Raw genomic sequence first — 14,742 nt, forward strand, 5'->3', positions numbered from 1 at the left:
TTTTTTGAGACGGAGTCTTACCCTGTCACCCAGGCTGGAGGGCCATGGCACAATCTCAGCTCACTGCCACCTCCGCCTCCCGGGTTCAAGCAATTCTCTTGCCTCAGTCTTCTGAGTAGCTGGGGTTACAGTTGCGCACCACGACGCCTGGCTAATTTTATTGCATCTTTAGTAGAGACAGGGTTTCACCATGTTGGCCAGGCTGGTCTCAAACTCCTGAGCTCGTGATCCACCCGCCTCGGCCTTCCAAAGTGCTGGGATTGCAGGCATGAGCTACCTCGCCTGGGCATTTTTGGTTGTTTTTTTTTTTTTTTTTGAGACGGAGTTTCACTCTTGTTACCCAGGCTGGAGTGCAATGGTGCGATCTCGGCTCACCACAACCTCCGCCTCCTGGGTTGAGGCAATTCTCCTGCCTTAACCTCCTGAGTAGCTGGGATTACAGGCACGCACCACCATGCCCAGCTAATGTTTTGTATTTTTAGGAGAGACGGGGTTTCACCATGTTGACCAGGATGGTCTTGATCTCTTGACCTCGTGATCCACTGGCGTCAGCCTCCCAAAGTGCTGGGATTACAGGCTTGAGCCACCGCGCCCGGCGCATTTTTGTATTTTTAGTAGAGACGGGGTTTCACCATGTAGGTCAGGCTGGTTTTGAACTCCTGACCTCGTGATCCGCCCACCTTGGCCTCCCAAAGTACTGGGATTACAGGTGTGAGCCACCATGCCCAGCCTCTTTTCAAGGCTTCTAAACTCTATCCCCAAGTTAAAATAGATTGCCAAGGAATGTCATTACTTCTGTTACAGTCTCTGTAAGTACCCTCTGTGAATTTGGTTTTAGGGGCAGTGTTAGCTTTTGAAGAGAGCTGATGTAACAAATATTAGATTTTAGAAAATTGTTGTACTTCTATTTCAAAGCTATAATTGACAATATGGTACAGTTTGCTACCTGATACTTTTGATGTATGATGCACCTAATGCATTTCTCCTAAAATTCATTTCCACTAAATTTAATAGAAATTCCAAATGAAATGAATTTCGTAGGAAAATTTCATACAGAAAATTTGTTAGGCTTTCCTCAACCAGAGAATGAGAAATATATAAGGCAGTTTTGTCAGCTAAAGTAACAGCTTGCCATAGGTTCATAATAGATCTATTTTTTAGTTCTTTTTCATGGGTTCTTGTTTCTGAAAGAAGGTTTCTCTGCCAGATTTTTTTTTTTTTTTTTTTTTTGACATGGACTTTCTGTCTTTCGCCAGGCTGGAGAGCAGTGGTGTGATTTCAGCTCACTGCAACCTCCACCTCCTAGATTCAAGTGACTCTCCTGCCTCAGCCTCCTGAGTAGCTGGGGTTACAGACACCTCCAAGCACAGCTAATTTTTGTATCTTTAGTGGAGATGGGGTTTCACCATGTTGGCCAGGAAGGCCTTGATCTCCTGACCTCGTGATCTGCCCACCTCGGCCTCCCAAAGTGCTGGGATTACAGGCGTGAACCACCACATCCGGCCTCTCTGCCAGAATATTAAAGTTCTACCTAACTTAATAACTTAACAAGCATTGTATATATTATTACTATATTAATAATTATTTAATATTATAAAATTATTAATCTTTATTTATTATCAATGATTGATTATTAAGTAACTAATTTTAATTGATTAATAATGATTGTTAAATTATTATTGTTAAATTATTGTACTCTTGGGTAGTACAGAGACTACGTACTTAGCTTTGACGTGTAAATGCCATTGTCTGCTTCCTGGTTAGTGGCTCTAGGGAGGCTCTGGCAGAGTCAAGTGCTTTTGTTCTTAACGTAACGTGGCCCCGCCCTTCTTCCATAGACTGCACACGATTTGCTGTGCCACACATGTATTGGTCTGTTTTCACACCACCATGAAGAAATACCCAAGCCTGGGAAACTGTAAAGAAAAGAGGATTCATTGGCTCACAGTTCTGTAGACTGTACAGGAAGAAGCACGGTGGCTTCTGGGGAGGCCTCAGGAAACTTTGAGTCATGGCAGAAAGTGAAGCAGGCCCATCTTCCATGGCCGGAGCAGAAGGAAAGGGCAGAGCATTGCTACACACTTTTAGCAACTAGATCTCACGATAACTCATTCACTGTGCAGTACCAAGGTGGGATGGTGCTGAAGCATTCATGAGAACTCTGCCCCCAGGATCCAGTCACCCTCCACTGGGCCCCACCTTCAACCTGGGGATGACAATTCAACCTGCGATTTGGATGAGGACACAGATTCAAACCCTATCTATCAACACACCACTGGATAGTTCCCTAAAGGCACCAGAGACACATCTCCGCTGAATGTTATGCAATTATTTTTTTTTAAGCCAGACTGTCGCTCTGTTGCCCAGGCTGGAGTGTAGTGGCACAATCTTGACTCACTGCAACCTCCGCCTCCTTTGTTCCAGCAATTCCCCTGCCTCAGCCTCCTGAGTAGCTGGGATTATAAGTGCACGCTGCCATTCCTAGCTAGTTTTTTGTATTTTTGTAAAGACAGGTTTCACTGTGTTGCCCAGGCTGGACTTGAACTCCTGAGCTTAGGCAATCCAGCTGCCTCAGCCTCCCAAGGTGCTGGGATTACAGGTGTGAGCCACCATGCCTGGTGCTGCAATTTCGTTTGACTTTGGTTTTGCTGGGTAACAACAAAATAAGAAAGAATATACCTAAATACTATTATTCACCGTATTTTTTTCTTTTTATGTATTTCTGATATTTTGTATACACTTAATTGTAGTAGGCCATTTATTTTAAGTGTTAAATTGTAAACGGTAGTTTTGATAGTATTTTAGAGACAGCCACACTCTTCCTGGCACAAGGGAGAAAGCTTTAAAAATGAAAGCAGGGCCTCTTTAGTGGAAACTGATTAGTTATCAATTTCCAGTCCTTCCAGGGCAGAGAATGTGCCTGTCTGCTTACATAGCTCCAGGACCTAAGATTAAACTTGGAAGTCAGTCCTTATTTGTTGAATGAATAAATGAGTATATAGATGACCTGTTATTCTTATGTTTTTTAATCTCAGAATTTCTTCTTACCCCTGATGAGTTAAAAAATCACATAAAAAATTATACATCAGTCCAAATCGTAATTTGCCCATGTAGTTAATGTGTTTCTTGTTAAAATTCATTAATATAAGATGATCTGGTGTTCTTTTAAGAAAAACAACTTTGTAATGCAAACTCACAAAGATGAACAAAAAACAGTGGTTACTCTCAGTAGCCATAATATTTGATTTATTGTCTGTGTTGGTAATAATTTCTGCTGTGTTTTCATACAATGAAGTGATGTTTCTGCTATTTATTTTAGTTACATTGGAATTTGTTATATTTATTTCTTTGTTTTCCTTTTGATAAGAGAAGTACGCGCTCAGTTATTTATAAAGATGTTTGGACTTCACATGCGAGTAGCACAGTGGTGACATGCTGGGTCGCTCTGGTCATTGCTTAGCTGTATTTATAAAGTGGATATTACTGAGCAATTAAGTTTTAATGTCTGAGAATCTCCCGTTTTCATTTCTGGAAACTGGAAAGGATTAGGTAGAATGCAAGCAGAATAAATTGAACTTAAATACCTGTGTTTAATAGAGCTGAACTTTTTTTCTAAGCATATTCAAGCCTAGGTCAGCATGCAGCCTGTTTTCCTTCTCACCTCCTGGAATTTAGTCTCTGTGGGTTAATGTCTTTTAAAAGGGAAATGTGTTCTTAACTATATACTTTTAGTGTTTATTGCTTATCTTCCCTGCCTTGGTTAAATAGGCCGCGTTAGATAGTTCGCCTCCTGCCCCTTTATGAGACAGCCAGAGCAGTGCTTTTAAAACCTTACTAACACATGGATCACATGGGGATCTTACTGAAGTACAGATCCTGGTTCAGTGGGTCTGGGTCTGCTCAAGCTTACGGGTGAGGTCCACGCTGCCGGTCCTGTTACCCAGCATTGGGTCCCAGGATGTAAAGGAGCTAGAGGATCCCCTGTAGTATTCGAGGATGGAGATGGGACAGCATCCAGTGATATTAGTTACATGGAATATTTAAAGATATGGAGTGTTTTATACATCTTCTACCAGTTAGTCAATGCAGTAATCTTCTCTGGAAACTGTGGCTTGAATACTTTCAGTAAATTGCTCATGGTCACAGTGCTTGGAAATGGTAAAAAAAAAAAAAAAAAAAAAAAAAAATTTTTAAGACAGTCTTGCTCTTTTGCCCAGGCTAGAGTGCAGTGGCACCATCTTGGCTCACTGCAACCCCTACCTCCTGGGTTCACGCTATTCTTGTGCCTCAGCCTCTTGAGTAGCTGGGATTATAGGTGCATGCCACCACACTTGGCTAATTTTTGGTTTTTGTAGAGACAGGGTTTCACCATGTTGGCCAAGCTGGTCTCAAACTCCTGACCTCAAGTGATCCGCCCACCTCAGCCTCCCAAAGTACTGACAGGCATGAGACACTGACCGCCAGAAATGATGAATTTTGATTTGAATTCAACTCTTCCTCAATTCATAGCCCACGTTCTTTCTACCATCTACTTCCAAAGATAGCTTAGAGAATATTTTTTATCTTCTATAGCTATAAACCTTGATATGGGTATTATGTGACCCCCTATGTATTTTGAAAAGATTGCTGGATAAGGCAGTGGATTTTACTGTTAACATTGCTGCACTGTAGCTGTGTACCTTGGGTAAGGCAGTCTATTTACCTGTGAAAGAATGGAAAGATCACCTAAATAAAGCACTCAGTATGCACTCAATAAATATTAAATACTGCTATTATTCAACAAGCATTTTTTTCTTTTTTGAGACGGAATCTTGCTCTGTCGCCAGGCTAGAGTGCAGTGGGCATGGTCTTGGCTCACTGCAACCTTCGCCGCCCGGGTTCAAGCAATTCTTCTGCCTCAGCCTCCTGACTAGTTGGGACTACACGCACCACCACACTGGCTAGTTTTTTGTATTTTAGGAGAGACAGTTTCTCCATATTGACCGGGATGGTCTCGATCTCCTGACCTCGTGATCCACCCACCTTGGCCTCCCAAAGTGCTGGGATTACAGGCGTGAGCCACTGCACCCGGCCTCAACAAGCATTTTTGACACTGATCACTAGCATTCATTAAAAGCATAACTTGGATGAACCTTGAACACACTAAGTGAAAGGAGCCAGACCCAAAAATCACATGTCATGTAATTTCTTTTAGACAAGATATTCAGAATAGAGAAATCTGCAGAACAGAAAACAAATTAGAAGTTATCAGGGATAGAGGCGAGAGGGGCATGGGGGGTCATTACTTAACAGGTACAGGATGTTTTCATGGGGTGATGAAAACGTTTTGAAACTAGAAGGAGGTGCTGGCTGCACAGCATCATGATACAAAACGCCACTGAGTTGCACACTTTAAAATGGTTAATTTTATGTTATGCCAGTTTCACCTCACTTAAAAAAATGTCATATATGGAAAATTGCTTTGTTAAGGCAGTACCACAACTACTAAATAAGTTTGTATTTTTAAAAGAACTTTATGGAATTATAGGAAGCATTGCTTGATGTTATGAGATGTGTTGGAAATACAGAGGAATAGCTTATTTTGGAACAGATATTATTGCCTTGAAATTTTGCCAGTTCAAGCTGGTCTCTTCGGAAGACTCAACCTCCTTTATTTTCTGGCTCAAAAATGCGTGGGATATAAGTACCCTATTATTTTGTTGTTAAAAATTATACCGTTGACATCCCCAGTTTTGTCTCCTGAAGTTCAGTGTAACCTAGAAATAACTTTGTTGTCACACTGTTGCATTAACTGCATGGGTACTTTTGTCATTAATAATGATGTATAGTGTCTTCATGTGGCAGAAATATTAACTAACTTTCCCCTTTTCATAGCTCTGTAAAAAGATGGATGTTGGTTTAAACCCAGTTGTTGAATTCTGTGCTTTTAACACAGAATTTATATTATATTCTATCATTGTATTTATATTCTATGCTTTTAACAGACAATATTATACTGTCTAGTTGAGGAAGAATTACAGATATTATTTTTCTTTCTTTAGAAAAATCCAAAACAGCATAAAAACTAGCAAAGTCTCATAAATGTTGAGAAAATCAATTACCCTAACAACTAAGACAAAGGATCTTTAAAATCTTATGAGAAAAATCTTTGTAATTGAGTTTTATAATTTTGTTAGCTTAAATTAGTAAAAAATTAATAATTATTACTTTTGTTATTCTTAAGGAAGAAATCTGCAAATGCAGAATGTGTTTCTACACCTTAAACACCTACAACCACACTTTTTACCACAATTGGTGGAGTGAAGGGTGGATGGAGGAGACAGTGGCAAAAACACCACAATCACTTTCAATGATTAAAGATGTGTCTAACTTTACTCCTAAAGCATCATTCAGTAAAGAATGTAAAACATACTTTTGAACTGTTTGAAATTAACTACACTCCCATGGCTTACATCTGTGGGACAAGATTTGATTTTTAATTTATCAAGTGGTATTTTACAGCAGCGGTCTCCAGCCCTTTTGGCACCAAGGACCAGTTTTGTGAAAGACAATTTTTTCAGGGACTAGGGGCTTGGGAGGGTGAGGGAGGAATGGTTTCAGGATGGTTCAAGCGCATTATATTTATTGTGCCCTTTGTTACTATTACATTGTAATATATAATGAAATCATTCTACAACTCACCGTAATGTAGAATCAGTGGGAGCCCTGAGGTTGTTTTCTGCAACTAGACAGTCCCGTCGGGGGTGATGAGAGACAGTGACAGGTCATCAGGCATTCGATTCTCATAAGGAGCTAGATGCCTCACATGCACAGTTCACAATAGGGCTTGAGCTCCTATGAGAATCCAATGCCACTGCTGACCTGATGGGTGGCGGAGCTTAGGTGGTAATTCAAGCATTGTGACGCGCTGTAAATACAGATGAAGCTTGACTGGCTCGCCTGCCACTCACCTCCTGCTGTGTGGCCCAGCTCCTAACAGGACACAGACTGGTACCAGGACCCCTGTTTTACACAACGTGGAGTCTTTTGTATGCAGAGAATATTGTTGACTTTCGTATGCCACAAGGAAGCAACCCCACCCTCCCCAGCTTTTTACTTTCTCGTTACATTCCCTCAGGTATTCTTAGTACCACAACTGCAGTTGAATTTCACAGTATGGTGGATGGTAAGCTCTGCTGGGTGGTATACTTGGATAAGGCCGGCTATTCAGAAATTTGGAATAAACTTAATGTTACAGTAATGTTGCCTGTCAAAAATTGTGAATGTTGACAAATGTTTTCAACACAATCATTAATGCTTTCCAGTGAGTTAAATCAGCTTCATGTTACAGTTGTACTTTTCATACCAGTAGGGAGTCATTATTAAATGTGGTCATTTTTTCAAGCCCAACTTTAAATTCCTCTTACAGATTGCCTCCCCTCCCCCCAGTTTGCTCTTATCACTTACACATTAAAATAAATTGCTTGTTGTTTTCCCTCTTTATTTTTTTTTGAGAAGTCAAAAATTGAGTACCTTGTTCAGTGTTTTTGCTTATGAAATACTCTGTGAATAAATTTTTTTCTTAGCTGAAGAAAATTTCTTAGGCAGTTAAGAAAATACTAATAAATTAATGAATACATAAGAATTAATTTGATTGGTCCTGACAGGAGATGTAACATTTACTGATATTTAGCTGTAATCCTTTTGATCACTCAGAAATTTCTAATTATTCTTTGAGGAATAAATAGAAAGTTGAGAGGGCTCAGCACAGGGGCTCATGCCTGTAATCGCAACACTTTGGGAGGACGAGGCAGGTGGATCACTTGAGGTCAGGAGTTCGAGACCAGGCTGGCTAATGTGGTGAAACCCCATCTCTACCAAAAAAAATTTTTTTTAAACCCACAAAACAAAAAATTTAGCCAGATATGATGGTGTGTGCCTGTAATCTCAGCTACTTAGGAGGCTGAGGCAGGAGAATTGCTTGAACCTGGGAGACAGAGTCTGCAGTGAGCCAAGATGGTACCACTGCACTCCAGCTTGGGTGACAGAGGAAGAATCTGTCAAAAAAAAGAAAGAAATAGGAAGTTGAAAACAGCTTGCGGAAGTACTGCAAGCACTGGCCAGCCCATTACTCAATCATAGTGTACATTTTTCACTCACAAGGAACTGTAATGTAATCTGTGGACTTTGGGTGATAATGATGTGTCAGCATGGGAGGACTAGGTCCGACACATGTTGTGCTCCAGTGGTAGACACTGAGATGCATGTGTGGGGCAGGAGGCGTATGGGAGCTCTCTGTACCTTCCGCTTAATTTTGCTGTGAAGCTAAAGTGGCTTTAAAAATATGAATTCTTGCTGGGCGTGGTGGCTCACCCCTGTAATCCCAGCACTTTGGGAGGCTGAGGCCGGTGGATCATGAGGCCAGGAGATCAAGCCATTCTGGCCAACATGGTGAAGCCCTGTCTCTACTAAAAATACAAAAAATTAGCTGGGTGTGGTGGTGCACACCTGTAATCCCAGCTACTCAGGAGGCTAAGGCAGGAGAATCGCCTGTACACGGGAGATGGAGATTGCAGTGAGCCAAGATTGTGCCACTGCACTCCAGCCTGGTGACAGATCGAGACTCTGTCTCAAAACAAAACAAAAAAAATATATATACATGTATACATATATATACGTGTATATATATATAAATTCTTTAAAAACAGCTACACACAAAAAAACTTGTGCTTTCTATAGGTTAATTTGCACATAGAAGGCACATTAATATAATAGATACGTTAATTTGAACATAGATACATTAATTTGAACACTTTAGGGTTTTTTTTTTTTTTTTTGAGGTGAAGTTTCACTCTTGTTGGCCAAGCTGGAGTGCAATGGTGTGTTCTCGGCTCACTGCAACCTTCCCTTCCTGGGTTCAAGCGATTCTACTGCCTCATCCTCCCGAGTAGCTGGGATTACAGTCATGCGCCACCATGCCTGGCTAATTTTGTATTTTTAGTAGAGATGGAGTTTCTCCTTGTTGATCAGGCTGGTCTTGAACTCCCGACCTCAGATGATCCGCCCACCTCGGCCTCTCAATGTGCTGGGATTACAGATGTGTGCCACAGCGCCAGGCCCACTTTAGGTTTTTATGATACTCTATACTACAATAAACTGAAAAAATCTGCCTCACAAAATAGTTCAAAGAACTCTGATGCTCTCACTGCTCCTTCCCTGCCTTGAACCGAAAGTTGTGTCCAGTGCAATAACGTGAGAAATAAAATGTGCATACAAACCAGAAAAGAAGAAACGAAGCAGTTTCTATTCACAGACACAGTTCCTATTTAAATTCATCAGCAAGGTTTGGGTTTTATGAATGATAATCTTAAAATATTTTTTAAAAAAACCATGATTTTCGTTATGGAATGTCTTATCTACAAGATGCTAAGTTCCTTTTGCAGCAGATGCTGAATTCACTCCACCCTTCTTATGAGAAAGATGTTGGGCCAATATTTTTAAGTTTGCTTACAGCCTTGCCTGTGCTCTTTCAAAGATTTTCACTGTTTTGAGCACTCTACTAAGGTGAAGATGTGTTTTGCCAATGAAAGTTCTAGAGCAAAGTGTTTACACTGTATTTCTGATTTGATGATTTTAATACAATTGAATTAGTGTTTTTTCCTATCTCTATACAATATTAATTCCTGGGATGCCTATGTTAATTAAATTTATTAATTTACGGACACCAGAACTCTACTTTAGCCTCTTATGATTTTATTTTCTTAACATTTAGAAAGGTATAAATTCAGAGGACATAAATTTTCTCCATAAGGTTGTTTAAATTCGTTTAACATTTTAACATGGATTATATTTGAACTTAAATGTCACACACATTTTTAAGGCTGGTTCCCTGGCTTCTGTCACTGGTACATTGCTTTTCTCACTGTACTATTTTTTTATGTTGCCTCTTGTGTGAAATGAATCTGATTTTGAAACTTTTTACATTTTATTTCCTGGGCTAATTGTATGAGTTCGTGGGAAGCCTCACATATTGTTAGTGTATCTCTTTAAATAACATGCATTGAGGCTGAGGTCGGTGGATCACTTGAGGCCAGAAGTTCGAGACCAGCCTAGCCAACATGGTGAAACCCTATGTCTACTAAAAATACAAAAAAAATTAGCCAGATGTGACGGGCACCTGTAGTCTCAGCTACTCGGGACACTGAGGCAGGAGAATTGCTTGAACCTGAGTGACAGAGGATGCAGTGAACTGAGAGTGCAACACTGCACTCCAGCCTGGACAACAGCGTGAGAGTGTCTCAAAAATAATAAACAATAAAGATGAATTATGTAATCCAGCTTTCTTATTTTAGCCCTAAAATTCTGGTGTACGAAGATAGATTTTCAGGGAGTTTGGTCCTGGAGTAGAGATGGCTGCAGAACCTCAAATATTACTGAATTAAAAAGGAAAACATTGTATTGATCATTTAAAAGTGTGGAGATTCAAATACTGAGTATAATGATGATGATGAAAGCTTGTTTATGGGACATTTTACTCTTCCAAAGTCTCAGAAGGAATTTCAAGTGTGTTCCAGAGGACTTCTGAAAATATTAGCCAATGTTAGAAAGTTGCAAGCCAAAGGGATTGCTTTTGAATTTAGGCTTGTGATCCATCTTCTTTTAATTTGTTGTTTTAATTAATAAAATTCTGGAATATTTACAGAGGACTATTTATAAAACGCTTCATAAATGAGAAACTTGGAATTTAAAATCTATATATAATATTTCGTATGTTTAAAAAGTGGGTAAATGTTTAAATATTTGGCCTCACAAGAATAATGACTCACATTTCTTGTTATCATGAGACTTTTTCTTAACCAAGTTTTTATTACCATTCATAAAGTTTATGCAACATGAAGATTCTGAAGGCACTTTGTTGAGAACACATCTATTTCAGATCTGTGGCTTGTATCACTGTTGAAGTTTTTGTTTGTTTTGTTTTTGCTGTGTCTTCAAAGTGACTTTGGTTTATTGCCCACTAAGCCTAATAAATCTATAGTAAATCTGCTTATTGTATCACTTGCAGGTGCTATGGTCTTTAGAATCGGGTCACTGGATTTCTGAGGAGCCATTCGAACTCTCTAACCACTTCCCTGCAGCTCCTGTAAGTCAGATATTGTTTTCTGCAATTTGGTGTTCTCAAGACATTACTAAAAACATAAGGGTAGATTAAGGTTTATCAAGTCAGGTACAATTATGCCCATAATTAAAAAGACATTCACAGAACTTAACACCTTTTATCAATTTATTTGTGAGAACAAATGTGAGAACCTGAGACCATTCTGCAAAAAGTAGTGAGAATGAAGTCCAAAGAAAATTTAATGACGAAAGTCTTCAGAATCGAGAAAAACAAAAATGAAAAAAGACTAAAATCTTGGGAAGGTAGTCTTATGTCTTGCTTAATGTTTTTACTGTTAATAGAGATAGAACTGATAGGTATAAAAATTATGGCTGGTTAGTGCTGTGATAACCATCTTTATATTTTTATGACTTTCCTAAATTCCACTTCAACTTACAAATGCTTAATGGAAAAGTTCCAGGTTCTAATTTTTTTTTAAGATTAAGTAATAATTAAGTGGATAATTTAAGGTTTGGTTGGATACAGGAATGTTTAGAAGTTGCCTTTCATGTTCAAAAATGTTAAATGGTTTGTGACAGCCTATTCAGAAGATTAATATCTGAAAGAGAAATGGTGATTTTTTTGTCTGCCACCAGTATTATTATTTAGTTGTTTGAGTGGGCTATATGACTATAACACAACGAGGAGTTGAATTATGCTCTCTAATCACTGTAGTTATCTAGGTTGTTGGGTTGTTTTGTTTTCATTTTTAAGATTACTGTTTGATTTCCTTTCAGCTTTATAAATGTTTTCTTAAGGAGAGAAAAAATTAATTCCTCTAAGCAAGACTGTTTGTTTGAAATACTGTGTAAGGAACTGAAGTGTAAAGTAAAAACACAAATTCCCCCATTCTCTGTCATAAGAGATTATATATAACGCTCAATGACATTATGTGATTTGACCTTGAATTTCATTTCACCTGCCTAGTTGGATAATTGATATAAATTAAGTGTGTTGTTGCCAGTTTCTCCTGCATTATCATTTCCCTGCCTAAGTATCCATCGTTGTTGTCATTGAGGTATCATAGAAACTTGCTGTTGCCTTTTGAGGCTGTGAAATTTTCTTACTTTCAGTTGTTTTTCAGATTGATACAAGGCCATGATACCATTGTTCAATTCATAAAGCCTTCTTAAATATAAAGTAGATACAGTTCTAAGAAAGGGAGGTTCTTGACTCAGTTGAATAGTTGTTGGAAAAGTGCACCTTGGTGGAAATAAAACAGCCTTGACTTTGCCAGAGTTCATCATTGACTCCAAACATGTAGCAACACCTGTGTGTTCTAAAACTACGTCAAGGGGGAAGAGAAGTTGAGGTAAAATAAATTAGATTTTAAAGTGGAATAAAGAAAAAATAGTGGTAAGCTTTTAGGCAAAGACAGACATGTAGTAGATTCCGGTTGCAGACTGGACTGTGAACTTCCTTGCAAATGACTCAGAAAGGAATATATGAGAAATTTCCTTTAAATTATATAGCTTTACACAAATGTTCATTAGTATTAATCGTACTATGAAAATTTCAAAAGGAGTTAAAACTCTAGGAGTTTTGTAGTCCTGAGTATAAAGCTGTGTTCTCTAATTTTCTTTTTCTTTCTTTCTCTTTTTTTGTTTTTTTTTTTTTTTTTTTTTTTTTTTTTTTTTTTTTTTTGAGATGGAGTCTCGTTTTGTCACCCAGGCTGGAGTGCAATGGCGTGATTTCAGCTCAGTGCAACCTCCACGTCCCCAGTTCAAGCAGTTCTCCCTGCCTCAGCCTCCTGAGTACAGGCACCTGCCACCATTAGCTTGGTTAATTTTTATATTATTTAGTAGAGATAGGGTTTCACCATGTTGGCCAGGCTGGTCTTGAACTCCTGACCTCAGGTGATCTGCCTGCCTGGGCATCCCAAAGTACTTGGGATTACAGGCATGAGCTGCTGCACTTGGCCCTGTGTTCTCAAATTTTCTGCAAATACTTAAATATATTAAGAACAGATTTTTTGTACTTTGAAACACTTTCTTCAGTTTGCTAATTGACATAAAAAAATCTTACTAGTGTAAATTATTTTTTTCTTAAGTAAATTTAAGGGTGAATCTTGAGATTATAGCTTTGTAAATGTCTTAAATAGAACACTTTTCTCAACCACAAATTAAATTGTAGCTTAGTTCTAAAAAAATATATCTTACTAGAAAAGAAAACAGACCTCTGTTTTAGAATAATGAGAAGATAGTAAAGTTTCTTTGTCATAGAATGAAACGTATAATTTTCCTCATCATTAAAAATCAAAGGTTTCCTTATCACAAGGCACAATCGGTTCTTTCAGAAACAAATTATAAAATTGTAAATATTATTATAAACGTTAAACATAGGTATATCCCCTAATAAGTTATATTTAATTACTAAAAATACCTTCATATTTAACAATCAGGCAGAGAAAAATAGTACAATCTGCATATAAACTAAAATGACACGTTTCTGTTGATAATTTCAGAGATCCTGGAAGTTTCCACCATATAAACTTGAAATTTCAGTATTAACTTAAAACTAAGCTGTCAACCTAAATGTAAATATGCTGTTTTTGAAATTAAAATTTAAAGCACCTAAGAGATGGAGTAAAAATGCACTAACTGTTTTTCCAAATATTAAACTTCTAGTAACCCCTTCTCAGAATATCCCCGAATATATCTTTTTATGGCTTAGGGATTTTTTTCTTTCTTTTAATTGCGATAGTGATCGTGAATTCAGGACATATGGGTTTTTATACAGTCTATAAACAGTGCTTAGAATAATGCAGTTCCAAGATGATCTGTACTGTATAACGTAAGTGTTCTGTTTTCCAGTTATTTACTGATAAACTTGCATATGGCATTCTTGGTTGTGACAGCTGAGTCTGTAAATTGTCAGTCTGATTCTCAGCCTTGGGTTCATCTTTGCATGGGTGTTCTGTCTGATGGCAGTTACGATGTTTAGGGTCTTGCATTAGTCTGTTAAGTGATGCAAGTTTAAGTGATAAAGTTTACAGGCTCTAATCTGGAGCACGTGGGTCCCATCAGCACTGAGCACGTGCCCTCTGTGGTGGAAGAGGACACAGTGTGCAGCCGTGACTTTCAGTGCATTGGGCTTAAGTCTTTGAAAATAGCACGAGACAGTCTTTGTCAGGTGGACTTGGGCATTTAGAAATCTGCTGGCCGGATCATCATGGTTGTGGCCTTGAGCGAGTAGCCTGAACCTTTCCAGTAGTACCACTTAATGCCGTTGAACTTATTTGTGTTCTGCCTTTGTGGATAGTACATTCCGTTCAAGTTGGAAGGACCACATGCATCAAACCACCAGCCTGTGAAAGTAAAACACAGAAGGAATTAGAAACTAGGTGGTGGCAATTCCTCCACAAAGACAGCCATACTCAGCTAAGCCAGGAGGCACATTCCAGGCCTGTGGAGTAGGTACATGCAGATGATGGCAAGAATAGGATGTTTACTGGCAGAGGGATGGGTCTCCGGCTGAATGCCCGTGACATCACAGTTCCGTCACTGCGAATGCTTTTGCAAGCATTCCTCCACCTTCTCCCTTGTGCTGCGTGGAGGGGCATGACTCCTCCACGGTTCAATTTGATAAGCACAGAGTGCGAACAC

The 14,742-nt window shown here is 38.9% G+C and overlaps 2 protein-coding genes across 5 annotated transcripts in view; one reads left to right on the forward strand and one right to left on the reverse strand.

Annotated features, from left to right (window-relative positions):
* Window positions 1–14,742, forward strand: part of MCPH1 (microcephalin 1) — a 244,616-nt gene that overhangs the window by 89,237 nt on the left and 140,637 nt on the right. For all 4 annotated transcript variants that reach the window (XM_017514370.2, XM_017514369.2, XM_037733416.1 and 1 more), the window contains one exon: window positions 11,045–11,122. In XM_017514370.2, the coding sequence (XP_017369859.1) occupies window positions 11,045–11,122 (78 nt within the window). The remainder of the gene's footprint in view (window positions 1–11,044; window positions 11,123–14,742) is intronic.
* The window catches only part of ANGPT2 (angiopoietin 2), a 62,191-nt gene continuing 60,933 nt past the window's right edge, over window positions 13,485–14,742 (reverse strand). Inside the window, exon 8 of the mRNA XM_037733419.1 lies at window positions 13,485–14,444. Within this exon, the coding sequence (XP_037589347.1) occupies window positions 14,284–14,444 (161 nt within the window). The 3' untranslated portion in view covers window positions 13,485–14,283. The remainder of the gene's footprint in view (window positions 14,445–14,742) is intronic.

Source organism: Cebus imitator, unplaced genomic scaffold (genome assembly GCF_001604975.1).
Source record: "Cebus imitator isolate Cc_AM_T3 unplaced genomic scaffold, Cebus_imitator-1.0 Scaffold523, whole genome shotgun sequence".
Classification (NCBI taxonomy): domain Eukaryota; kingdom Metazoa; phylum Chordata; class Mammalia; order Primates; family Cebidae; genus Cebus; species Cebus imitator.